This window comes from Oryctolagus cuniculus, chromosome 10 (genome assembly GCF_051225735.1).
Source record: "Oryctolagus cuniculus isolate XC-2025 breed Fujian yellow rabbit chromosome 10, ASM5122573v1, whole genome shotgun sequence".
Lineage (NCBI taxonomy): Eukaryota > Metazoa > Chordata > Mammalia > Lagomorpha > Leporidae > Oryctolagus > Oryctolagus cuniculus.
The window spans coordinates 123,144,731-123,169,794 of NC_142876.1; the positions used below are offsets into that span (position 1 = coordinate 123,144,731).

The 25,064-nt window shown below is 53.8% G+C and overlaps 1 protein-coding gene and 1 long non-coding RNA gene across 15 annotated transcripts in view; one reads left to right on the top strand and one right to left on the bottom strand.

The window, feature by feature from the left end:
* Positions 1–25,064, bottom strand: part of ITPR1 (inositol 1,4,5-trisphosphate receptor type 1) — a 297,727-nt gene that overhangs the window by 74,964 nt on the left and 197,699 nt on the right. For 7 of the 13 annotated variants that reach the window (XM_070050014.2, XM_070050012.2, XM_089305665.1 and 4 more), the window contains 5 exons: positions 21,735–21,767; positions 14,394–14,429; positions 13,265–13,315; positions 9,208–9,340; positions 7,103–7,293 (listed from right to left, as the gene is read on the bottom strand). In XM_070050014.2, coding sequence (XP_069906115.1) covers positions 7,103–7,293; positions 9,208–9,340; positions 13,265–13,315; positions 14,394–14,429; positions 21,735–21,767 — 444 coding nt within the window. Of the gene's footprint in view, positions 1–7,102; positions 7,294–9,207; positions 9,341–13,264; positions 13,316–14,393; positions 14,430–21,734; positions 21,768–25,064 lie in introns of those variants that run through there. The other 6 variants (XM_070050022.2, XM_070050019.2, XM_089305667.1 and 3 more) reach the window with 3 other exon arrangements.
* Positions 1,773–4,931, top strand: LOC138843992 (uncharacterized). 2 transcript variants are annotated; one of them, XR_011379286.2, is made up of 2 exons: positions 1,773–2,322; positions 2,943–4,931. It is a non-coding gene; the product is annotated as an uncharacterized LOC138843992 (long non-coding RNA). The 2 variants fall into 2 exon arrangements; XR_016214493.1 differs by having other exon boundaries at positions 1,783–2,322; positions 2,918–4,931.

The window sequence follows — 25,064 nt, forward strand, 5'->3', positions numbered from 1 at the left end:
GACTGAGCCAGGGGATGGCCATCTTCCCAGGCATCCAACTCCAGTATGCCCAGGTGGTAAACTGCTTTTCAAATCCGGATCTCAGCCTCAAGACCTAGGTTTAGACCAATTATCCCAAATGACCCTTGTTGAGTTTCCTGGGAAGGCAGAGACAGGTAAGTGTTCATGTCAAAGGCATAATTACGGAAAAAACAGGACACACACACACACACACACACACACAATGGTCTTGGTCAAAAAACCCTTAACTTTTACCCCTCTCTTTTATACTTATGCTTTGAGATACTTTTATTCAAAAAATTTTAAAACTTTTGATTTTTATTTGAAGGAGAGAGAGAGACCGAGAAAGAGCAAAACAGGGTAAGACAGATAGAGAGCTTCTATCCACTAGTTCACTCTCCAAATGCTTGCACAACAGCTAGGGCTAGACCAAGCCAAATCCAGAAGACAGGAATCTACCTGGGTCTCCCACACGGGTGGCAGGGACCCAACCACCTCCCAGGGGGGCCACTGGCAGGAAGCTGGAACTGGAAGTGGAGCCGGGCCTTGAACGCAAGTATGGGTATGGGACACTCCAGTATGGACGCGGGTGTGTGAAGTGCTGCGCCAAACACCTGCCCCAGAGAGCACCTGAAACCACACAGAAGTGTCCATCTCACCCTGTAGCAGACCAGGTGTCGGTGTAGGTAACACCATCCCAGGCAGTGACCTCTCAGGTCATTTAAAACACACAGTGATAAGAAGGACAACAAGGCCGGTGCCGCGGCTGAACAGGCTAATCCTTCGCCTGCGGCACTGGCACACCGGGTTCTAGTCCCGGTCGGGGTGCCGGATTCTGTCCCGGTTGCCCCTCTTCCAGGTCAGCTCTCTGCTGTGGCCCGGGAGTGCAGTGGAGGATGGCCCAGGTCCTTGGGCCCTGCACCCCATGGGAGACCAGTAGAAGCACCTGGCTCCTGGCTTAGGATCAGCACGGTACACCGGCCACAGTGGCCTTTGTGGGGTGAACCAACAGAAAAGGAAGACCTTTCTCTCTCTCACTGTCCGTTCTGCCTGTCAAAAAAAAAAAAAAAAAAAAGGACAACACGAGACAGAGGCCACAGGGTGACAAACCTGCACCCAAAAAATCCACCTGCAGGGGGACACCTGATGGCAAGCAAGTCTGACAAACTATGGGCTTTCAGTAACAGGAATTTCATTCACAGGATGAGAAACACCCCGTTCTGAACCCTGTGTGAGCCAGGTGCTGCCTGATGCCCTCCCTGAGAACCACCTGTGTGACCACCCCAGGGCCCAGCAGGGTCAAGGGTGGCTCTGGCCCGCCCCACGCCACGGCAGCCATGGCTCCGCAGGGGTCAGCAGGCCGTGCACCTCTCCCCCTCTCTGCAGCGTTGCTTCACTGATGAAGAGCTGGGGCCAGGCAGTCCTGAGAAGGCCAAGGTGATGGCAGGCGGGGAGGCCAGAGCCCGGTCCCAGCCCAGAGGACAAGCTCACTCCCACAGAGGGGGCCCTCTGATGGGGTCTCCCCAGACCTCGACTTTCATGCCACCAATTCTCAAAGCAGCTCCAGGGACCAAGGAGGCGTCCCCTGAGCCACGCTGGGGCCCTGCTGACTGCCTCCCCTGTCACGTGCGCCAAGCGCCTGGCTGCACGGGGAAGGAGCTGCCTGCCCGCACTGCCCACTGGATGAGAGCTGAGGTTAGAGAACACCGCTCCAAGTGACTCACTTCTCACTTCCCTGCCAGGAACAACACCCATTTACGTCATCCGCTCTCCTCCTCCTCAGGGTGACGGCCCTGTCACAGCAAGGCCAGTCTCCCACGCATGCCGGCCTTCCTCACCCTTCCCAGCTGCTCCCCTCCCCCCACTCGCTGGGGTCAGAGGTGGCCGCCCTCCTGTGTTCTCCCCACAGCTCGACCAACGGCAACTTCCGGGAGGGGCGTGAGACTGCGTCCGAGGCTGGCTCTCGGGGTGGTTTTTGCAGCTGGCCTCGGAACCAGGCACAGGGTGAGGGGGGCTCCGTGCCTATAGGGTCCCTGTCCCCACTGAGCCTGCCGAGACTCCTCACAGTTTCCATGTGGAACTGCGGACGTGCAGAGAGGAAAACGCTCTGGGTGTGTCTGCGGCCGTAGCCCTCGGCAGAGGAAAGCCCTGGACAGCACGCGGTGCCCTGCGCTTCTGTAGCTGGGGGCAGTCAGTCCCCAGCCGCAATGCACACTGTGCTTCTCCAAGGCCACGCTGGAACAAACACCCCCAAACACCTGCATTGGTGTTTAACAAATAATAAAACAGGAAGTTGAAAGACTCGCCTTCTCCCTGTTCCAGGTAAGGGTGGCGCAGTCCTCCTGTAGGGCAGGGCGTGCAGACAGGGACCCAGGGGCTGGTGGGAGCATATTCCAGGAGGAAGGAAGAGAAACTGGCAGGCCGCCGCAGGACAAATACCAGGCACCTTGTGTGCCAAAGATTAATTCACAGGCAAGTGCTTATCGTATAGTTCCCCACTTGCCACACTACATCAGGCAGAAAGGAAATATTTCCCAGCGGCTGGCAGGAAGAGGTTGGCACCAGCATGGGGAGAGAAGCAGGGTGCTCTCCAAGATGAGCCCAATCCTAGCCTGACAAGGGGGGCGCCCATTTCAGGAGACTCGGAGGAGGGCTGTGTTGCTCTCGCCTGGTTCCCATGAGCACAGGGCACGGCAGGAGGGCCAAGCTGCTCTGACAGCAGCAGGTGGGAGAGTTGGAGGGGAGGTGCGTTCAGCTGTTCCCACCAACAGAGGAGTCAGGGCTGGGACGGCAGGTGCCAGAATGAAGCCCACGTGTCAGACTGGGAAACAGGCTGCATTTGGCTTCCAGGCACTTCAGGCACAGGGTTTCAGGATCAAGGTGCCTAACCAAGGGCTTGTAATGTTATTATCTGTAGATTTCCATCAATTCTCTCCTCCAAGGTCTGGACCACGACATTCAGAGTGTCTAGGGCTAGTCGGCCCCCAGGATCTCAGCCTGAAGGCAGGGAAGGCAGTGAGTCAATGTCTCGGCAAGACTGAAGTGCAGACAACAGTGACCCCTGCTCTGCTGCTCTGGACCAGTTCATGGGCTCCACTGACCAAGGCAGGGGTTCAACATGCACAGGGGTGGAGGCCCCCAACCAACCCCTCTCTCCTGCACCTGCCCCTTCCAACTGTGCTAGCTCTGAACAGCAGAAGGTGGCCAAAATGACATCCCCTTAAAAGGACAGGCAGCTGCCACTTCCTGTGTCTGCAACACCAGCCTCAGAACCCAGGCTCCCGGCTTGAAGAAGCCCAAGCTCCACAGGGAACCATGCGCCCAGCAATGGCCTTGAAGATGTAGAAGTGGAACTGCTGCCCATCACTGCTGAGTGCCGAGTCTCCTGGGGAAACAGCTGCTGACGCATCCCAGCCCAGAGCCGCAAGTGACCTGAAGCCCTCGTGCGTCACCCTCGAGAGACGAGAGCTGGAGGCCCCGTCTCTGTGCTCCCTGGGAAACAGTTCCAAAGCCTGCAGGAGGTGCTGTGTGGCCAAGGCTGCCAGGGCAGGGGCACACAGTTCCGGAACTGTGCCGCCCAGCTGCTGCCCTCTCCTCCACGTGGTCCTGGGAAAAAACCACCTCAGGAGGCCCAGCCTGTCACAGTGCCCCTTCCTGAGCACCGCATCAGGCAAACGGGGAGGCTGGGGTGGGGCATTCCAGCAGAAGCCAAGCTGTAGGCCAGGCACTTGGGCATGAGCAGCAGCCAATGCCCACCCTTCTCACTGGTCATTCCCTCCTTTGAAGAGGCTCCAGACGAGAAGTGGAAAGTCTCCATCAGTTCAAGCCTCAGGTCCTAGCCTTTGCTGGCCTCAGATATAGCCTTGCATCCAAGGTGTCCCTCCCAAGGTCACCCCAGGCTGGAGAAATCCTCTGGGAACCCCAGGGCATCTATGGGGTGGCGGGTCAGACCAGGGGAGACACCCTCAAGGCCACCACCACACTGGACCACCCACCTGCTCGAGCACTAACAGCTCCCTCCACGGTGCAGCATTTCACATGGAGCTGGCACGGCAGTGTGCACAGCAAACCAGCAGCCACCCTGACCTGACGGGAGCGGAGTCACCACCGGCATCTGCCCCACTGCTTCCTCGCCAGAAACCCACGTTGCCTTCAGACTCCACCTCAGTCCCACTAAGCAGAGCTCCCAGAGCCAATGAGGCCCTTGACCTGCCCAGTACCCACACCCATGTCAGCGCCATCTCGGCCAGCGTTTTCTGGGAGCCCCGGAGGTGCCCAAGGATCCAGGAAGGCAGCGATGGGAGTCTCACAGGGGATGTCCTATCCTTCTTCCCTCTCTGGGCCTCCACAGGCTCGGGCCATCTCCCCTGTGTTTTCTGGTATGCACCAAGTCATGACTCGGTGGCAGGAAAGCACCAGTTTTCAGAGTGTGGCTCTTAGGGTCCAAACCTGTGCACACCTGGGTAAGCAGGACTCAGATGGCTATGGGAACATCCCATGCTCCCTGGGCTTCTCCCTGCAAAAGCCCTGGCCCCAGCAGGAACTTCCATCAGATGCTTTTTGTCACTTCAGGCTCTTTGCTAAACTACTGCTCACTAACTTGTAAAAATTCATTTTTAGCGTAGCAGGTAAAGCCGTGCAGTGCCATCTCATGTGGGCACTGGTTCAAGCAAGTCCAGGCTGCTCTACTTCTAATCCAGCTCCCTGCTAATGCACCTGGGAAAAGCAGCAGAAAGACAGCTCAAATGCTTGGACCCCTGTACCATGTGGGAGACCTGGATGAAGCTGCTGGCTCCTGGCTTCGGGCCTGGCCCAGCCCCAGTCATTGCAGCCACTTGGGGAATAAATTATTGGGTGGACTATATCTCTGTCTCCCTCCAAGCTCTGTAATTCTGCTTTTCAAATAAGTAAAATAAACCTTAAAAAACTCAGCTACACTGTGTATATTTAAAGTAAACAACAAAATACTATGGGATATACATGGAACCAAAAAGGCCAGTAGGGTGAAGTCAACTAGCACAACCACCCTCTCCCAGGGTCACCCATTCTTCCCGGTTTTGCTGGCAAGAGCAGCTGAGCCTGCTCATTCACCAGGAGTCCTGGGTCAGTGGACACATGGATTCATTACTGATGGACTGCACTGTGGACACTCCATCTGTAGACCTGATTGCCCGACGCACCTGCTGCTTCGCTGATGAATTTTTAAGTAACCATGGCCTGCGCCATACCTTGCTTCTTCGATCAGTCTGCCCCATACTGCCAGATTCATGGTTCCCAACAGCAGCCCGAGGCCCTGAGAGGCTGCGCTGCTACTGCACACACAGCGCGGCCCCCTTCCAGGTCCCTCTGCCTCTCCTGAGCACAGTTCATCTGCAAGGCCTCATCCCTGTCTGTGAACAGAACTGCTGGCCTTGCACCTCAGCCTCCGCCTGTGTCAACTGCGGCCCAGCCCCTATGCCCAGCTCCAGGCCCAGCCTCTGCCTCTCCGAACACAGCTGCACTCCAGAGTCCGTCTCAGCAGAGAGCCTCTTGCAGAAGCTGTCACTTCGTGGATGGCTCCAAAGCACCCCAGTAACTTCAGCACTCAGCTATGCCTGTGACGGACTCTGACTCCTTCACATACTCAACTTGCTCAAGTCTGCGGGCCTCAGATTCTGAAATCGCCCCAGTGAGTAAAGCTTTAAGAACAATGAGGAAGGGAAAGAACCATCAAGGGTTTCCGACTTCTCTCATGGCCACAGGGGAGAAAATATATCACCCATTATCAACAGCATTTCCTTAGCGACAGTGGACCAAGCAATACAAACTGGAGGGTGGTAAGCACAGAATCATGTGCTCACACAGCCCTTCAAACTGAACACACAGATTCATGAAAGTCCACCACACGGCCCATGCCTTCAAACCTGTCGTGTCAGGATTAAGTTCGGGAAACCACTGCCCTCGAACCCAAGGACAGCACCAGGGACATGGGGATATTCAGTCCAGCCCATGAGGTCAGAGGATGCATGGCTTCCATCCAGCGTATAGATCCCAAACACTAAGAACACAGCACTGGGGGCAGCGCCCACTCAGGCCAGACGCACCTGTGCCCAAACCAGGCAGCCCCGCACACGCCTCATGTCACACTCCCACAAAAAGCAGAAAGCAGCAGACCTGGTCATGGGAACCAATCTCAACGTGGTGCCATGTGTGTGGGGCCCAGGGGCTTGGAGGCTGAGAAGGGGACTGCTGGGGTCAGTGTAGGAGTGGAGGCTGAAATCCAACCCGACTGTACCTGCCAGGCCAGCGGCACTGGCCAGGGGTACTTGTGTCCGCAGGAAGAAACACCCTTTTCTAATTCACGTGAAGAATCAATACTTCACCAACCCAGACTCCACATTTCAACTCAGACAAGAAAACGTCAAGTCAAATACATACGTGCAAGTATCTCAATGAAACTTTTATCAAAGCACTTGTATCTGTGTGTGTGTGCGTGCACAGGTCCATGTACAAACATCCAAGTGACCCTCGTCCTGAGGGCCAGCAAAGCACAGTAAATGCAAGAAGTCACTTTCAATGCTATTTCTATTAAAAGTTACATCAGTAATACGCTACTACAATCATTGTAACTGTTTCTTGAAGTACTTCTACCAAGATTTCCAGTTCTTTTTTTCTTAAATATAATCCTTAAAAGGCAGAGAAATTCCCAGCAGATAGGAGTTGCTAAAATTAAAAATCAAACCTTCTGAACCGCACACACAATCCAGACTCCCCGAGGGTCATTCTGTGACAAGACCTCCTATAAACTTAAATGAAAACAAAGTCCATTTTATCACTCATCCAATAAATATTTATGAAGGACCTCTCATACCTCCAGATCCGGGACAATTTTCTGAGCGCATCCTCAGCATTTTATCAATTTTCAGATAAAACCATGCTTTGGAACTGAGTCTGAATGATCACAGTGGGCCTGCAGAATGAGCTTTTCTCAAAATAACAGAAACCTGCGCTCTCAGAAGGAACCGTCCTTGCACAACCCTCGGGCCCCCGTGGCTGCAGCTCCCACAGGAGGCTCTCCTGTGCCGGGCAGGATGTCACACCAGCAGCCTGGCTGCCCTCCTACCTGGATGGTGGTGTTGCCTCCCTCCAGAAGGGCGATGGCCAGGAGAATGCTCTCGTGGAAGACCCGGTCGCTGGAGGCATTCATGATCAGGTCGATCACCAGATTGGAGGCCCCCTCCTTGTCAAGGTGGCACTGAACCTCGGCCAGGCTCATGTCACCCCTGCTCACGGAGCTGGATCCGGAACCTCCTCCTAGAAACACACAACATTTGGCCGCATGAGGCACAGTCAGAGGACCTAACATTTACTGCACACTTAAATTCGCATCGACACTTGGGACACTATGCATCACCTATTGTAATCCTCTTAGCAACCCCAGGTGAGGGTTTGGATCATGAACAGAGATGAAGTCACTAGTCCAGGGACACCCGACTTACAAGCACCTGAATTCAGGCAGATCCGAGCAAGGAGCACGACACACTTGCTGTGAGTGACCTCACGCCATCCAGCAGACTCCCTGACATCCAAATGCAGCCGCTTAGGGAAGAATTATGCAGAGCTAGTTCGAGTTTGAGAGACAAGCCAAACCTAAGCATCCGTAGAACACTCCCAAGGAAACACGGTCCAAAACAGCCAGTCACAACTGTTATCCCTCCTGCTAAGCACACACATCTAACCCCAATGTCAGACTCTACCATAAGGTATCTGTTCACTCATTCATTCAACAAATAGTTCCTCAGTGCCTGGCACATGGCCAAGAGCTGGGGACAGGCGAGTGAGCCCAACAAATGAAGGCCCTGTCCTCCCAGAGCTGCAGGTGAGACAAACGCTCCCAGAAAGAACAGGCCTAGCCATTTGGTGGCCCAGATTCCAGCTGCGTTTCTAAAGCACTTATTTGAGAACCTGCCTTGCGTCACTGTTGGCAGTAACTGAAACAGTCACACACGTGCAGAAATACGCCCATCAGTCTCAGAAAGCAGAAAACTACCCAGGAGTCCTTCTCTGCAGAACTCAGCTCAATGCCCCAGTTTAATGCCTGTCGCCCTTGTACCATGGCAGCAGGCAGACTGGGCTGCACATCTTCCTCGCCTCAGCTCCTTGAAATGGCACCTGGGTGGGTGCACTTCCAAGCGCCCCCTCTCTACCCCATGGTGCCGCACCCATGTGCTGGAAGATCTGACCGCAGAGAAGGGGGATCTGTTGAGCCATTTCAGAGGAGCTTCTGCCTGAGAATGTGGGGGAGTCTAGGATGCCAAAAGCAAAGCTCTAGATGCCCTGAGAGCTGCACCTACCCAGTCCCATGGGTCCACAGTAGGGTTGCACCTGGCAAGAAACCCAACCCGTGGCCTGAGAAGCTGCTCAGATACCTTTACTCCAGAGCCACACATCGGCGTGCTGTGCACGGAACCCACCCAGGACCTGAGTCGCCCCAGAGTCACCACAAGGCACAGTTCAGAGACCTCCCACCCGTGCTCTCAGCACTGAGCTACAGGCTGTCCTCAAACCCAAACTAGGCAAGGCCCGCTGCTGCTCAGGGCTTTCCCAGCTTCCTCCATAATTATGCATAAAGCTATCCCAAACAGCTCCTGGTGCTCTTAGCGCCTCTGTACAGGGGTGTTTTCTGTAAGCCCCTCTAAGAGTTTACAGGTGCTCAGAACATGGGCCTGAGAGTTAGACACACAGCTGTCAATTACAGACCAGACACTAACGAGCTGCTATTTCCTCTGTTAAACTGGGATAAAGACAGTAACTACATAATGAGTAACTTGGAGGAGAGAATGAGATCAAGCACTCAAAGGGCTTGGGAAAGCCCCTGGCACTCAGCAAGTGTGTAATGAATGGCAGCTCTCACCACCCCTGCTGCCAGCATCCTCACCATTTTATGGGAAGACGTGACTCCCAATGACCACAAGAAAATATTCAGGAAAATCAAGTTCCCTGAATCACTCTCACATCACCAGCAGGGTCACTGCTTGGGAAAGGGGCAGAAGGATTGGCCAATATCTAATTGCAAGGAAAACGCGTGGGCAACAGTTAGATGGCAGACCAAAGACAGAGCAAGCTGCTCAGGGACAGCCTGGAACGCAGTCACCTGCGAGCATGTCAGCCTGCCCTGTGACACGCGGGGTTCCCACGGGATGCTCATTAGCACACCACACAGCCTACCTCCTCCCCCAGGCTTGCTGGGGGCTCCTGGTGACAGCGGGCCATTGCCAAAGCTGGTCAGGCTCTCTCTTCTTCCCGAAGGTCTGACGTTTCCATAGTAACGGTTGACCAAAATTTGCCTGAGCGCCTCACCCTTAATTCAAACAGGATAATGAAATCAGGTTCTGAACTTAATGCATAACTAAGCAAATAATACTCAAAAAAAAAAAAAAAACCACAGGGGTGCTCAGTTATAATTGGCCTAGTTTCACTGAGTGAAAAAATAAATTACTAAAAGCATGTGAGAACTGTGACGTGAACTTCACTATTTTCTCAGGAAACCCGATGTTCTCTCTCTCTCAGACACATGCACACACACACACAGAGGGCAGTCTTGATATGAAATATCTGAAGTACTGTCACACGCAGTCATAAAGAAAGAACAGAAATTTAAAAGGGCAACCACCACCAACAAGAATCTCTGTAGGGTAAACTGATAACATTTGGAGGAACTGAAAATTTCACAGGTGAACTCCCACACGGCGTTATAAAAATGTCACCCTGCGTGTGTGGCCTGCTCCCAGGATCTTTGGAAGATATTAAGAGACCAGAGTAGCAGAGCACGAGCTGACATACGATCACGGGGCCAAGAGGAAGCCTTTCTTACAAAGAGCCCAGGGGCCACACGAAGAAAAAACAGTGCCATCGGAAATAAATCCACAGCACTGAGCGTGAGGAAGGAAACCACAGCGTGCCCGCCACTGCCTTAAATACTACAGCTGAGCGAGGGGAGACGCTCGAGAACACACAGCAGTGGGGCGTGCTGAGGTCGAGCCACACACTGGGACTCAAGCCCCCCAAAACTTCTCTCATAATGCAACACCTGATCAACATCAGAGCAAAGCACTCCTGGACAGGGAGTGGACTAACCCTTTCTCTTACCCAAGAAACCAAGAACCCTACTTGGACGTGGTCGCTAACACCTACCTGCAGTGGCCAGCCAGCACACAGAGGCAGGATTCAGTCACAGCTCCTAGCACTCCTGGCCACCACCCAATCTCTAAGTTCTGTGATCGCCCCTGGTCTGTTCCCCAGGACAAGCAGCAGGGTCTGGAACCCCCGGTAGGGAGGAGGGGGTGTAGCCTGAGGAGAGCTCTCAGAGGGAGAGAGGAGGACTTGATCCGGAGCTGGTCTCTAAGCAGAGACCCCAGAGTCGCCCTGATGACACCTGCAGCTGTGACAGCAGTCAGCAGAACGAACAGTGACTTCCTTCATGAGTTCTGAGGCTTCCAGACAGAGGGGGAGGGGCGCCACGGGGAGGCCACGGTGCAGGCAGCTCGCAGGGTTTCTGGAACTCCTGGAGACCTGCTACTTGCAGGGTTGCGGCCAGGCTTATCTCTGTAACTCATGCTGCTGGTCAAAACCTCTGGGGTGCCACATGATGAAAGACAAACAGGAGAGAGGCGATGGGGACATACGCAGGTGCTGACGTTTTAAATGAGCATGCAGAAATGAAAAATCTCAATTTTCCTTTCTCCAGTGCACTGACAAGTATGTGTCTTTTCTGGCAGTTGAGCAAGGGACAGTAACTTCTACCCACTCGCCAGACTCACTTCCACCTGCATGGGATGTAAACCCAAAGTTCCAGGAGCATTTCAAATAAGAGAGTTACTTCGAAGGCTTCAAGTACTATTTAAATAATTTAAACTGCTTGCTAGGCAGGGAAAAATTTCGGTACCAGATTCTTTTTCAGCTTGGAAAACAGCCTTTCGGGTAAAGCTGAAGCCTTCCTGGCTTCCTGTGTCAGGCACCAGGATAAACCCAGAAGCCCACTGCAAAGCACTTACTGGGAACCCGGGGGCCAGTTCTCTAAGAGAAACACAAGTCGGAAAGTAACATTCAAGAAAGCATAAGAAAGAAACGCGAGTGGGTAAGGAAAGACCATGTTCATGATGAACACGATCCATTAAACTTGATTTCCTTTTCTTTGTTTAATGTTTACATATTTTTAAACATTCATTTGAAAGGCAGTAAGAGAAAGACTGGTTGGTTGTGTCCACTCACTAGTTCAGTCCCCTAATGCCCAGGATGGCAACAACGGCTATTTCTCAACCCTTCAGGGTTTTAGACTAAACAGCAAAGCCATGGTCAGCCCGTACCTGAGCAGGGGCTGCACGAGGGGACGCCCCCTGGTTGTAGCCAGAAAGCCAGGGCAGACTCCCTGGGTGTGTGTCAGCATTGTGCTCTCCCTTCCAAGAGTCCCAGCCATTGCCATAGCAACTGATGCATCCAGTGTACACTTTCCCCCATGGGAGTCTCATGAAACGTGCTCATTATGCAAGAAAAAGAACACATTCCGCCCCACAAACTTTTATCTTTCTCCCTCTTAATTATAAGCTTTTTGGCATATATTCAGCTCACCATCTCTCTACAAAATTTTAATGCAGAGAAAGCCAAAATAAATAAACAAATAAAGGAGCAAGTAGGGCTTGCAGTTTTTTAAAGTTTTTTTTTTTTTTTAAGAACAAGGAATGAGAAATTTTCACAAAAAGAGGAAAGAGAAAATGGGTAAGGATTATTAAAAGTTATGCAAATCCCTGGTGTGAAAACTTAGGTTGAAGGAAAATTCTGTTTTTCTGAGCCAGAGGTCTAATTTGGGAAAGCCTTCCTGGAGGTTTCAACATCAGTCTCAACAGCCAACAGGAGACCTCCCGGCAGGCAGGCTCCCTTCTCAGCTCCACCCTGGGCTGTGCAGCCCTTTGCAATCACACCAGGGGCCTCCCCAGGGAGGACACCTCCAGGAGGCGCTCAGGCACCAGATATTTGTCCCAGGTAGGAAATCCAACAACTCACATTCCCAATGAAGATGAGAAAAAGACAAAGGGGGGGTCATTTGCATCGAGTGTGCCCCTAGACCAGGGACAGTGCTTACAGGACCATGGCAGTTCTTACAGGTAGGCAAAATGGAAAACACGAATGCCAAGTGGCCATGGTCAGGGAGAAAGAGAGCTGGGGTGGGGGGCACAGCGGCCTGCAGCCGTTCTCTGTCCCTTGTCTGAGAAATCACACGGTGCATTTCCTCATCAGAGCAAGAGACCAGAAAGCACGTGGGATGTGATGGGACTGCGCAGGGAGCGGCCAGGCTCCCCGGGCACCTGCTCCCCAAGACCGTCTTCAGGGCGCCTCTCCACTTTCCCGCCCCAGGGGCAAGGGGCCTATCGGTCTGGGTCTGGTTTCCTGAGCAGTAAAATGAGGGTCAAGGCCACGCTGCTGAGTCAGACACACGGCAAACCTTGGTGCAGTAACGGGCACAGGCGCGGCTGGCAGGAAACGTGGCATGAGCGCAGCTTCCCCACGAGGGGAGGAGCGGCGCGGGTCAGCACGCTCGTGCCCGCACACGGCCTGCTAGACCACGGTTAGCAAGGCACCATCACCACCTCAACAAGAGATGCGTCCTCCGTCCTGGGTGAGGAATTCCCCCCTGAGGAATCCATTCCAAGACGCACACAATTACTCATTTCTTTGTCAAAGGAAGAAGCCATAAACCACTTGTTAACCCGGTGCTTTTCGGCAGCTGTGAACTTTCGGAGACTTTCTTTTCCAAGCGCTCAGACAGGATTTAAATGACAGAAGCAGGGTATGGAAGTTGTGCACTTGGAACAATCTCAACCACACTTGCTGACACACACGCTCGTATGTGTAAAAAAAGAGAGACAAGGGGATATGAGGACATGAGCAGCTTTATGGCTGGGGAGAGCAATCACTAACTCTTAGATCATAGCTTCTTGCTTATGATACGTGATCTGTGATGATCACCAGTTGTTACAGGAAGCAAACTGTTGGACATCAACTGGGCGGAAGGCCTCCGCCAGAGAGGAGAGGGCAGGAACGGGAACGCCGGCGCTCAGACCAGGCAGAACCCTGGCGGAAAGGCCTTTGCCATTGGCAGCAACGCTGTGATTGGTCCTGTACCAATTACTGATGGAACGAAAGCCACAGCAGCAACAGCTGTCTCCAGGAACAGCCAGGGAGGGGTCGCAGTCCCTGGCTCCCTGCACCAGGACTCGCGGCTACGTACCCTTTTATGGTCTTCCAGTTGCCTCAGGGGTGGACTTGGTTCAAGCTCCTGCTAAGTATGCAGAGATTCCATTTTAAGGACGACACCAAGGAGACTACCATCTTCAGCCACAGTCACAAACAACACACACCGAGAGCTCAGACACAGCCAGGTGCCACGCAGAAGGAGAACAGGCCTGTTTGTGTTTCTCCCCAGGGTTCGTGTGCAATGACTTCAGACACTGCTTCCCAAATGACCCGGTCCCCCTGCCCTGGAGCACCGTGTACAATGAGCACACGCACGACTTTCTGCAAGGACTATGAACAGGAAGTTCTCCGTTACATTCTGCTACACAAAACACTCGCACAGTCCTGCAGGTTTCACACATGCATTTCTGCACAGCACATGCACAGCACATGGAGGCCCACACTTGAGCAGACACATTCACGGGCCCACAGCTCCCCTTCCCTACCCCGCCCTGCCCACCAGCAGACAAGTGCCCCATCCAGACAGGAACCATGCAGAGCTCGGCAGGAACACTAGAGGCGGATCACTAGAGAACACCCCCACGCCATCATTTGTGTTTCATTTTCAAAACTGTCAACAGACTCCTTTCACATAAAGTGTACTTCACTCTAGTGCACACCGCTGGGATTTGAGAGCAGTTTTTTGAAAGCCAATTTGGATATCTGGAAATACGCCTCCCCCAACAGCTCCTATACGATCTCACACACTTAGTAAAGTCCGGGGCCTCATCTGGCAAGTCTCGTTAGCAGGGGAGGCTAGGACAGAAGGAGTGCACTGCGGAACTACAGGCTCACTGGCGGCTTGTACCAAAACTGTTGAGACTCAGACCTTCAAAAATCACATCATCTTAGCCAAGGGTCCCGTCAGTGCCACGTGACAGTGAGAGGGTCTCAACATTCAGTTTCTCAGCGGACCATCTCACAACGCAGAGCCACAAGCTCTCTCCTGGAGAACCTAAGGTCACTCCTGCCCCAGTGCCACCCCCATCACAGCCAGCCTGGAGACCTCCCTCTGACGTCTACCACTGAGACAGACACTCTGTCACAACAGGTCAGACATTCAACCATGACAACTGAGAAACACCCATATTTGCTGGCACCACAAATATAGGTGGGCAACACACCTCTGTGGAGTTGTCGGAATCCGGAGTTGGTGGCAGCTGGGTGGGAGTAAAACGGAGCACGTTAGTCACAGCGCTTGCCTTTCATGGGCCACAGAGAAGTTCAGAGAACAACATTCAAGGACAGAACACAGAAGGGAAGATCAAAGACAGGGTGACCGGCTGCACTGTGCAGGTGATCACACACCTGCTCCTACAAAGGAAGCCACGTGTGATCGCACTGCAAGAGACTGGCCTGGGATGGGACACACACTTAAAACCACCGAAGAAGCAGAAAGCCCACCGCAATCCGAGGAGCTATTTCCTAAAACCAAAGGGTGCTGAGGAAAGAGCCACCACCATCTGTGTCCTTCTGGTCACGCAGCAAGAGACAGAGACACTACCCATGCTCAAAGAGACCAGGAGGACGGGGCAGCAGCTTCAGAACACTATACCTGGCCACTCCCGCGACACGTGCCTTCCAAGGTCCAGGTTTTCTCCTGGCGCCTCCTTTTCCCGCAGCCTGTCCTGAGCGGAGGGTAAGACTTCAGGCTCTGGTGCAGGCGCAGGGGACGAGGCTCCCCTCCAACTCCTCTCGGAGGTCTCTGCGTTCAAGGCTACCTGGAAGCTTCAGGGCCGAGACTTCCCGGCCCCTCCCTGGCCACCACAGACCTTTGCCTCCATCACTACTCTCTGCTATCTCCTAACACCTAGCCCACAGCACCCAAAAGATGGGCAAATGTACTGGGTGTGGGAGGGTGGGGTACGGCGGCTAAGGGAGGTGAGGAGAGGAAAGGGCTCAGCCCAGGTGGAGACTGTGCCACGGCTGTGTCCTCCCAAAGGACACGTGCTTGGAGCAGGGCCTGATGTCAGAGGTAAGCCAGACCCCACCCGTCCACACTGGACAGCCGGCACGCACAGGTGGCATGGCTGCTGGGTGCAAGGTGCCGTCCGGGCACTGGAGTGAAGCCAAGGTTCAGGCTGCAATCATGTGACCTTGGCCTCCGACAGCACTGCAGAGACGCAGGACACCTGTCTGGAGGCCAGGAGGAGGCTGTTGGGAGTGGGGCCAGAGCCCGTGTTGAAAGCACAGGGACACTGAAGCTGTGAAATCAGGTGGGGTCTCAGTGCAGCTCAACCCTCTCTCCTTCAGCAGTCTGATCCCAAAAATGTACAAAATCCTCTCGCTGCAGAGCCTAATGATATCCATCTTTCTTCTATTTTCCAACAGGTGAAATGAAATAGGATTGAGGCATCTCTGAAAAGCCAACACGCACAGACGCAGGGCAGCTCAGTCAGTGTCGGATGGAAGGCTCCCCTGCCGGCAATGAGCTGCACTATCTCAGTCAGCGGGAGCCCCGAGGGGGCAGAGGGACACAGTGGGACCCAGGACCACAGTGTGGCAAGAAGAGAAGAGCAGGTGCTGTTTCCAGAGTGATGTAAAGGCATAATCCACGAACGCAGTCAACTCTGCCCTTGCACCCGGCCCACTACGGAATTCAACTCGCGTGCTCGCTGCTGCTTTCTACCCTTCCTGCAGACGGGACACAGAGGAGGAGAAGCCCTGGGGGGAAGGACTGCCCACACGTGGAGCAGCCAGAGACACGGCAGAGCAGCTTCTTCCCCTGCTGCGTCAGCCGTGCTCCCAGTCACCCAGCAGAACAGAACAGAGGCGAAACGGGGGGATTTACTACAGGAGCCCACAGAGCTGCTCTGACTCCCCTGCCAGACACAACCACGGTACAGGCAGAGAAGAGAACCAGACCCTCAGTGTGTTCTCTGATTCAATTCTCCTGCACACACCCTCACTGGACAAACACTGCAGACTCTATTCCAAGGGCTCCCTCTCAGTGAACAGAGAGTTCTGACAGTTCTGACATTTTCGAGTGTACTGACACTCTGCTTCCTCCCTAAACTGCCATCATGCTTGTCTTAAAACTAGTTTACTTCATTTTTAAAGGAAAAATTAAATTCAAATTATTTTTTCCTCCCCTTGAGAGCTGCATGCGGCTATCTGATAACAGAAGATGCTGCACAGGTGCGGGAATCACCATTTGCCATCTTTCCTGCCGGGCCTTTACGGAACGGAATGGGAGCCTGAGAGCACTGGACAGGCATCACGGGGCCGTGTTCACCCTGGCTTTCTGTGCCAGGGGCTTCTGCCACCTCCTGAGATTTTCCAGGAGCTCAAGGTCACAGGAGCAGATACTGCTGGGGATTCCTTTTGGCTTCACCATTAAGCAATGTCTGGTATATTTTCTTTTCTTTTTTTTTTTTTTTATTTTTGACAGGCAGAGTGGACAGTGAGAGAGAGACAGAGAGAAAGGTCTTCCTTTTGCCGTTGGTTCACCCTCCAATGGCCGCCGCGGCCAGCGCGCTGCGGCCGGTGCACCGCGCTGGTCCAATGGCAGGAGCCAGGTACTTATCCTGGTCTCCCATGGGGTGCAGAGCCCAAGCACCTGGGCCATCCTCCACTGCACTCCCGGGCCACAGCAGAGAGCTGGCCTGGAAGAGGGGCAACTGGGACAGAATCTGGCGCCCCAACCGGGACTAGAACCCGGTGTGCTGGCGCCGCAAGGCGGAGGATTAGCCTAGTGAGCCGCGGCGCCGGCCCTGGTATATTTTCAATAAACTTCGTTTCATAATATCTAACAGGCAAGTTCCCAAAACATTACAATCTGCTGAGACATAAAACACTTTCAGGCAGGGAAAAGGACAGACCACACCTGGTAAAGAACGGGGTGAATAACCAACAGCCTAAACCAGCATTTCACCTGCTGAGGGCACTCCTCCTGAGGAGGAGGGCATTTTACGGGCACAGGCTGCAACTCTGGCAAATGTAAGCCTTCCAATAAGCCCTGTGTGACAGCCACACACACCCATGGGGAATGCCCACAACAAGAGAGAATGTGAATAAACGAATGAGTGGGGTTTCCTGGCACAGTGTTATCATGAGTTACTGCTTTTCCTAGTGGAAAAGAGAGGTCTTCAAGGAACACATACTAATGGAGAATGAGGGCATAAGCACGTCTCCCACTCCCTCTCGTCTCCCTCCTCCATCCCGGAACTGTGCTGCCACCTGCACCTGGGATGGCTGACCCAACCTGACAGGTGATCCACCATGGCCACTCCTGAAGCTGGGACCCAGCTACTGCCCTTCAGCGCCTGCTCCGCCAGGCGGTGCGATCTCCAGTCTCCTCAGTGTTTTCAGGCCAGCTCAGCAACAACTAACACCAACAGAGTAAGGACTGCAAATGACTGGCTTTGAAACAGAAACTCAACTGCATCTCAAGGGACCGAACCCACGTGCCCTTCCCGTGAGGCCACCTCTCAGGGCAGGGCAACCCCGGCACTGCCGCAGGGACCGGGCATGTGGGTGTGAGGCCCCGACACACTCACTTCAGACACATCATGTTCCCACCTCTGACCAGGGGACGCATTCCTGCTATCAAGGAAGAGAAGACTTCGCCATTCTTAAAGCAGCAGCAGCAGCCTACAGACTTCCCATGGCTACTGTTTCTGGTGTTGCACAGCGGTGCCCTCCCACACCGTCCACCCAGAGCCCTGCCTGCCAATACCCCTTGCTTGCTTCTGGCATTCCACAGAGATCCCACGTGTTCTTCTGGGCTTCTAGAATATTCCTTCGAAAACGGACGTCTCTTTCCACAGCTGCCCTGGCAGAACAGGAACCCAAGTGCAGACCCGGACCTCGCTACAGATCGAGAGAGCAGCACGTTACAGACGACGAGTGACCTCCAACCCCTGTGAGTTGGTCTTCAGTCCCTCTCTACCAGCTCATAAACTGTAAGGTGGGAAAGAGACCAGGAATGGGCTGCACGTAAGCTTGCCAGGCCTGTCCCTCTCAAGCCTTTGCAACTCCTTCGTAGCAGAGCACGAAGCCTGAAAGGAAATCGAGTCCGGCCTAAGTCTCCAGCAGGAACAGAACAAGTTTGGGCCTTTGCAGCTGCTAGCATGGTTCTCTGTACTGACCGAAACTGTGGTTAGGGAACACCAAGCAGCAGAAGCCGCCTACTTCCAACACAGTCGCCCCACTTGTGTTTTACAGAATGAGTTCATCAGAACTCAACACTGAGGTTCATTTTTAAAAACGTACTCTGACTCGACACAATCACACAAATTTAGTCAGGATGGAATAACCTCAGCATTCCAACACCCAGAGCCCTGCACAGTCTGCCCCGAGCCCGCCCTGCGGTCCCCGGCGTCTGACAGCAAACAGCACCACCACGTTTACTGGCGATTCCACTGAAGGTCACACAGCAGCAGCGAGCCTGAATTCCAGGAAAGAGCGCTCTTATGTAACTGCCGCCCGGACGCTGGCAGGTGCCCAAGCCAGCCGTGCACTGCCCTGAGAAAAGTAGGACACCTCCACCCCGCCTTAGACGTCCTGAGAACGCCCCCTGGAGGTGAACCTGGTGAATTTTCACAGCGCTCTCTGTGCTCTGAAGTTTACAGAGTTCCCTGTCAGCGGCATCTTTTGCTGGTGGAAGCTGTCTCTGGAGGGGGAAGCTACCGGCAGGCACCCGGGAACTTGGGTCTGGAAGGGCAGGCAGAGCCGCTGGCCTTTACCGCAGGCTCCGGAAGCTCCAGGGCACCTGGCAATCATGACTCAAAAGAGATCACACCTCTCACACACAGAAAAGGACATATCCCCTGAGCTCCGGCAAACACCTTTGCAACTTCCCACGACACACATGCATGCACACGAGGTAGGGCTCCGCTCTGTTCTCCACTTGAAACTTGCACACAGCACTATAAAGCCTGAAGTGTGAACCCATGAGCACCTGCTGGCTGCACCGGCCTGTGGCTCACTCACTGCCTTGGCCAGAACCCTACCTCCCTGCTTGTCCCTGTGGAATAATCTGTGTGACCATCTCCCGCCCAAATCTGTAAGCTCCAGAACAGGTACTGTGCTTCTCTAGGACAGCACTGACTCCAAACTCCATGTACTGTGCTTCAATCTAAGAGGTCGTATGTTTCACCCTGATTTGTGTCTGTTTAAAACCCCCTGGGAGGGGGTGGATGAGGCAATTTTCTGGGGTGATTGAAACATTCTCTACCTTGACTGGGGTGGTGGCTATCCAGGAGTACACACATGTCTGACTTCTCCGACCCCAGCCCCCAACAGAAACATCCAACTGGGGGGAAAGATGGAGACATGCTGCCTATTTGTTAAAAAAAAAATCCCCTTTCCCTGCTCTGGGTCCAGACAAAAACATGTCCCACAGGGCAGCCAGGAAGGTCCCCAGCAGACATGCTTTTTACAGGGTCACTGCTGCTCACTGCTGCTCAATGCTGCTCACTTTCCTAAAGCCCTGACAGACAGCAGCTGGGTGCATTTCTCCAAGGCCCTCCCCACTTCAGGGGCCACACAGGCCCTGCACAGCAGTTCTCAGGGCTTTTCCTTCTGGGTTCAGAACCTGCAGTCTAGGTGTGAGGCTGCCCTACCCTGGGCCAGCAAGGGCTCTGGCAAGGCATGTGCAGAGGCCCGGCTGACAGCGCAGGTTTCCACACACACCCTCATCACAGGCTTGGCAGGAGAAGCCCTGGGAGCTGTGGCAGTTTCCAGAACACAGGCCAAGAAGGCAGCTCCGCTTGGAGGAGGGCCAGAGCGAGGAGCCGGGGGGCTGGGAGCAGGGTGCTGGTGTCCCAGGGCTCTGTCGGTTGCCAGGGGTAACAGGGCAGAGGGGACCCACAGTTGCTTCCTCAGGGAATTTTCAAAGGGTTGAAGTGCCTGCCAGAACATTCTTCTTTTATAAACAGACAGTATTCTGTTTCCTAGAGTATAATTATAAACGCACCTGCTCCAACTGCGGAATCTTTCCATAAGCAAGCCATCCACTCCCAGCCAGGAGAGCCGAGTTCTATCTCGAGCAGGCAAACACATCAACTGATTACTATGGTGCAAAACAGTGTATTAATAACCACAGACTCTGTAGAGGGAAGGGCATCCTCTCCTGACTTAAGCACACACAGACTCAGCCCCAGCAGATCAGAAGGAAACTTCAAACCAGGGAGGCATCTTCGGCTCCAGGCGGGAGCAGGTGCATCCGGGAGGGGAATACGAAAATTCAGCAGAGGGCATTCTGACAGCATAAAGAAGCCGGAAAAGGGAAAACTGAGGAGGAAATGGTAAAAATTACAGGAGAGTAATTAATGAAGCTGCTGGACCCCCTTTGTTTCGCTGACCTTCTGCTGCCCCCAGAAAGCATGGCCCCCACAGCTGTTCACATTGGATAAAAAGAAGGGGAACAATTGGAGGTAGATGACAAGAGGCAAGCCGGGGTCGCTGGGCTGGGTCAGCCGTGTGAGCCAAGAGCACCCATTTAACCTCTCTCAGCACTGTGGGGCAAACTCTCAAGCACCTGTGTGGTGTGCGGTCCCACAAGCGCTTCCAGCCTCCCTTGGGTCTGAACCGTTCCTTACTGGCTCTGCCTTCATGACCCACTGGCTTGAGTAGATTCCAGAACAGACAGCACGTTCCGTCTACTAGCTCTCTGTCTCATCCAAAATAAGCTATCAATTGATTAGACATTGAAAGCAGGTCATAAAAATGATTTTTAAAAGTCAAGTAAGATTTCATTCCAGAGTGCTCCACCTGCCAACCAACAAAACCTTCTCAGTGACACACACGGGGTGCCCATGACCTGGGATGCACTGTTGCCTAAAACCACAGCAAGGTACGGCAGGAAAAAATGCCCCAAACAGAATACTGATGAGGATCCCAAAATCCAAACAAAATTACCTCCTCCCACTTGCCAGGGTAGCTACAGGCCAAGTGAGGCAGATATGACACCACCCTCAGAAGCCAGGGGCTGACAGCCCAATTTCTGAATCTGTAGGTAGCCTTTCTAGGAGATAGGCCATGGACACAATGCATTCCCAATCCCATGCTGCTCCCACACTTGGGAATTCACAATGCCTCTCAAAAAATTTTACACGATCCTCACACTTAACACTTGTCAATACCAAAGGATTCTGTAGGGTTTTCTCACTACTTTCCAACTCTACTGGTACATTCAAACTTTTTATATCAGAAGACTTCCATTCAGATAGGAAAGCTCTTTATTTTAACATAAGAAAAAAAAATCAAATTTCAGAGCAGAGTTACTGGCCAGCATTAACCACACATTCAGCTAGGGTTCTATTTCCTGAATGACCGGTTTAGGATCTCCAAGGACGGGTGGCACACAAGCTCAGGGATGAGGCAAGCATGGATACAACAGACCCCACGGAGCCAGAGACCAGACGCTGCAGAGACAGGAGGCACAGACCACAGGGTTAACTGGGAGGGTGTCGCAGACACGCCACCAGGGGACATGAAGAAACAAAACACAAAATTAGGACCTCGGCATTGTCCACTTCATCAATGGAAATTTGCTAGAAAAGAGAAGAGGGGGGAGAAAAAGAAAGAAGTGTTAGGAGAGCAAAGAGCAGCCAGCGCAGAGCTTGCTGTGCCTCTCGCCGCACAGTGGCGGGAGAAGGCGCCCACCCTGCGGGCTCCAGCCATCTCTGCACCACCGCAGCTCCCAGGGACGCCTGCTCTGGGCCACAGGAATAAGATGCAGCCTCACTTGATTCTCACGTCACTCATGCGCACCAGCCCTGTGCTCTCTGTGACCAGGCCAGGGACGAGTGTTTATCAGAGCAGGGTGGGGACAGAGGAGACTAAGAGGCTGGAGTGGCATTAGGCCATCTTAGGAGACAATTACTTCTTCAGACTCGCTCTACAGTTCAGTGGGGTCAGGAGCGTGCACTGCACTGGGGCTCATTTACCTGCGGCAGGAAATGAGACCCACACAGCCCAGCCCTGCGCTGTGAGGACTGAAAAACTCTGCTTCCCCGGAACGGAGCCCTCGGAGCAGCCATCCTGCAGCACCCCGACCCAGGCAAAGGCCACAAGGACGCTTGCCAAGGACGCCAGGCGTTCCGCATCTGACTCCTGCCACCCGCTGTTAATACTTAGCACATCTGACCAATTTAAGCCACCGTCAGAAACGGGGCAAAGCAGCTGTGGCTGTTACCAGGGGGGCTGTCAGCGTGCAGACATGAATTGCCAGGAAGTGCCGAGGTGAGGGACTCTCCAGGACTGAACCAGCTACACCTATCCAGAAGGAAAAGGGGATTTTAAACAGACGCTGAGATATCCTTTTACATTCATTCTAGGCCTCTGAGCTTCTCTAAAAAGATCCCTGACCAGGAGCGCAAGCCAACAGCAGCTCATTCGAAAACCTGTCGTAAACCCCAGAGAGGCTGACACTGAACACAGCCAGGCTCCTGTTTCAGGGAGGGTGGAGGGGCTTGAAGGGTGCACTACAGACAGATTCAGATTAAACTTTAGAGACGTTTTGCAAAAGAAGGTTAATTTTTAAAAAAGCACAGACATGGCTTAACCTGCAGATTAAAATCAGAGCATAGCAGGCAACAGAGGGTTGTTTTCAAAGCCCTGGTGAAACTACACAGGGATTCACTCTGACACACAGAGAGACACCATCAAGTATCGTACGGAACCTTAGCGCACCAGTACTTTAGTGAGAGTTTTATGTCTTTTTTTTTTTTTTTCTCCAAAAAGGTGGAATGAGAGAGAGAGAGACAGAGACAGACAGAGATTTTCCATCCAATGGTTTACTGCCCAAGTGGCTCCAACAGCCAGCTGAAGCCAGGAGCCAGGAGCCTGATCTGGGTCTCCCACAGGGGTGGCCGAGAACTCAGGCCCTGAGCCGCCCCCCGGGAGTATCAGCAGGGAGCTGAACCTGAGGCAGAGGAGCAGGACTTGATCCAGGCTCTCTGATATGGAATGTAGGTGTCCCAAGAGGTGGCCTAACCTGCTGTGCTACAGTATCCGCCCCTGGTGACAACTGTAAATACTTCTTTTTCTGTTTACCACTGAGAAGAACGCACACGTCTGGCTCTGTGCTCCGGAGCTGTGACAGTTGAAGATTCGTGTTTTCTGATTCCTGAGTGATCAGTCAGAATCTGCTGACAGTCTTCTTCAGCCAGCCCTACTCCTCACGGCCCCTCTGGGAGTTCTTGGGGTGGGGATCAAGACAAGGGGACATCAGCTGGGGACTCACTCCTGTAACGCCTTGCGTGACAGCTGACCTAAACGGAGGCTCCTGGATGGCCATGGCACCATCACAACCACTGACCACTTGGCGTAGCCAGAGACTACAGCCTGTGAGCAGGGAGCCGAGGCCTGGCGTTCCAGCACCACTGCTGTCATGCTCCAGTGTCGTGGCGCCTGTCAGTGACATTAACGAGCCTCTGCATGTGGCGGGACCCACGATGCTCCAGTGACATCGTCCCACTTGCTCACGATGTGGTGCTCAGGAGCCGGGACTCTGGTCAGCAGACCGGTGTGTTCCCTGGCTTCCTGGTTAGCAGATGACCCTAGGCAAGCTTCTGAGCTTCTCCAGGCCTGTCTTCTCCCTCAGGTGAACACCAGCAGTGCTGACTACTCCCAGGCTGGTCCGAGACAGGAAGGAACATGCTGATTACAGTGGCTGGCAGTGAAGAGGAGGCCAATCCACTGTTTTGCCTCTTTGGTAACAGGGGCGATGGCTCTCACTGGCCTTTGAAAGCTCCCAGGCAGGTGGCACAAGCAAGCACACCAGCACAGCAATTAGGCATTTCAGCCTCATGTTCATCTGTGACCTTGACTACGTCTCTAAGCTGAATGAAAAAGACAAGCGATGGCACCCAAGTCTTCTGTTGATGGATTACAGTTGAGGAAGAAGACAAGAAAACATGGCCCACACACAGGGACCTGGCCTGGGGTGGGGGCTAGGAGGCAGGACACTTGGACACCGGTCTTGACCATGCCAGGAACCTCCCATGTGACCTCGGGCAGTCGCTCCAGCTCCCGGCCTCCTGGTCCGCAGAGAAGGGGCAGGATGAAATGATGTGAGGGCGCCCCCATACCCCGTTCTCCGGCTGTGAAGATCAGGAGGAGGGAAGGGGAGCAGGGCAACTCTGGACACCCGCTTGGAGGTGTCAGTCACGGGATGAGCTCCTCATAAGGGCCATGAAGAGGAAAACTGGACGGGACGAGGCCAACAGCTCCCTCCAGATGCCCTGGGACCCGCAGTACCTGGGCCCATCTTCCCCCCATAGCCAAGCAGGCCGTTGGAGAAAGCTGAGCTCGCAGCTCTGCGTGATCTCTGGCCCTGGAGAGGTCAGCTCACGCCTGCATCACCCGTCTTCAGTCACCACCCCCCAGAGCTTCTTCCTTCCGAAGCCCCAGGGAGGCAGGTTCCATCCCAACCACCAGGCCAGGAGAAACAGACCCCCACCCCTGCCCTTGAAGTCCCAGGGAGGCCGACAGCTAAGCAGCACCTGCAGCACGCGACCATCAGGCCTGGGGCACCTGCAGGGTTTGCAGCCACAGACTCCCACGGGATCCCAGCACATCCCTTGGCTTCAGGGCACTCCCGCACTTGCCCATAGTATTCCCATGCTCACAAATGGGGAGGGAAGCTGCAGAGGGCCTGCAAGGGAGGTGCCAGCTTCTCTCCAAACCTCTCTGCCTCCGTGTGCCAGTGTCCTCCCCAGCCAAGGAGGGACGTGAGCCAGGGCACAAGCAGCTCCTCCTCAGTGCCCACCTCTCTGACCCCTTCACCCCAGGCTCCATCACCCACTCCGAGCTTTGGAGCACGCAGGGCCACAACACTGGGGCCT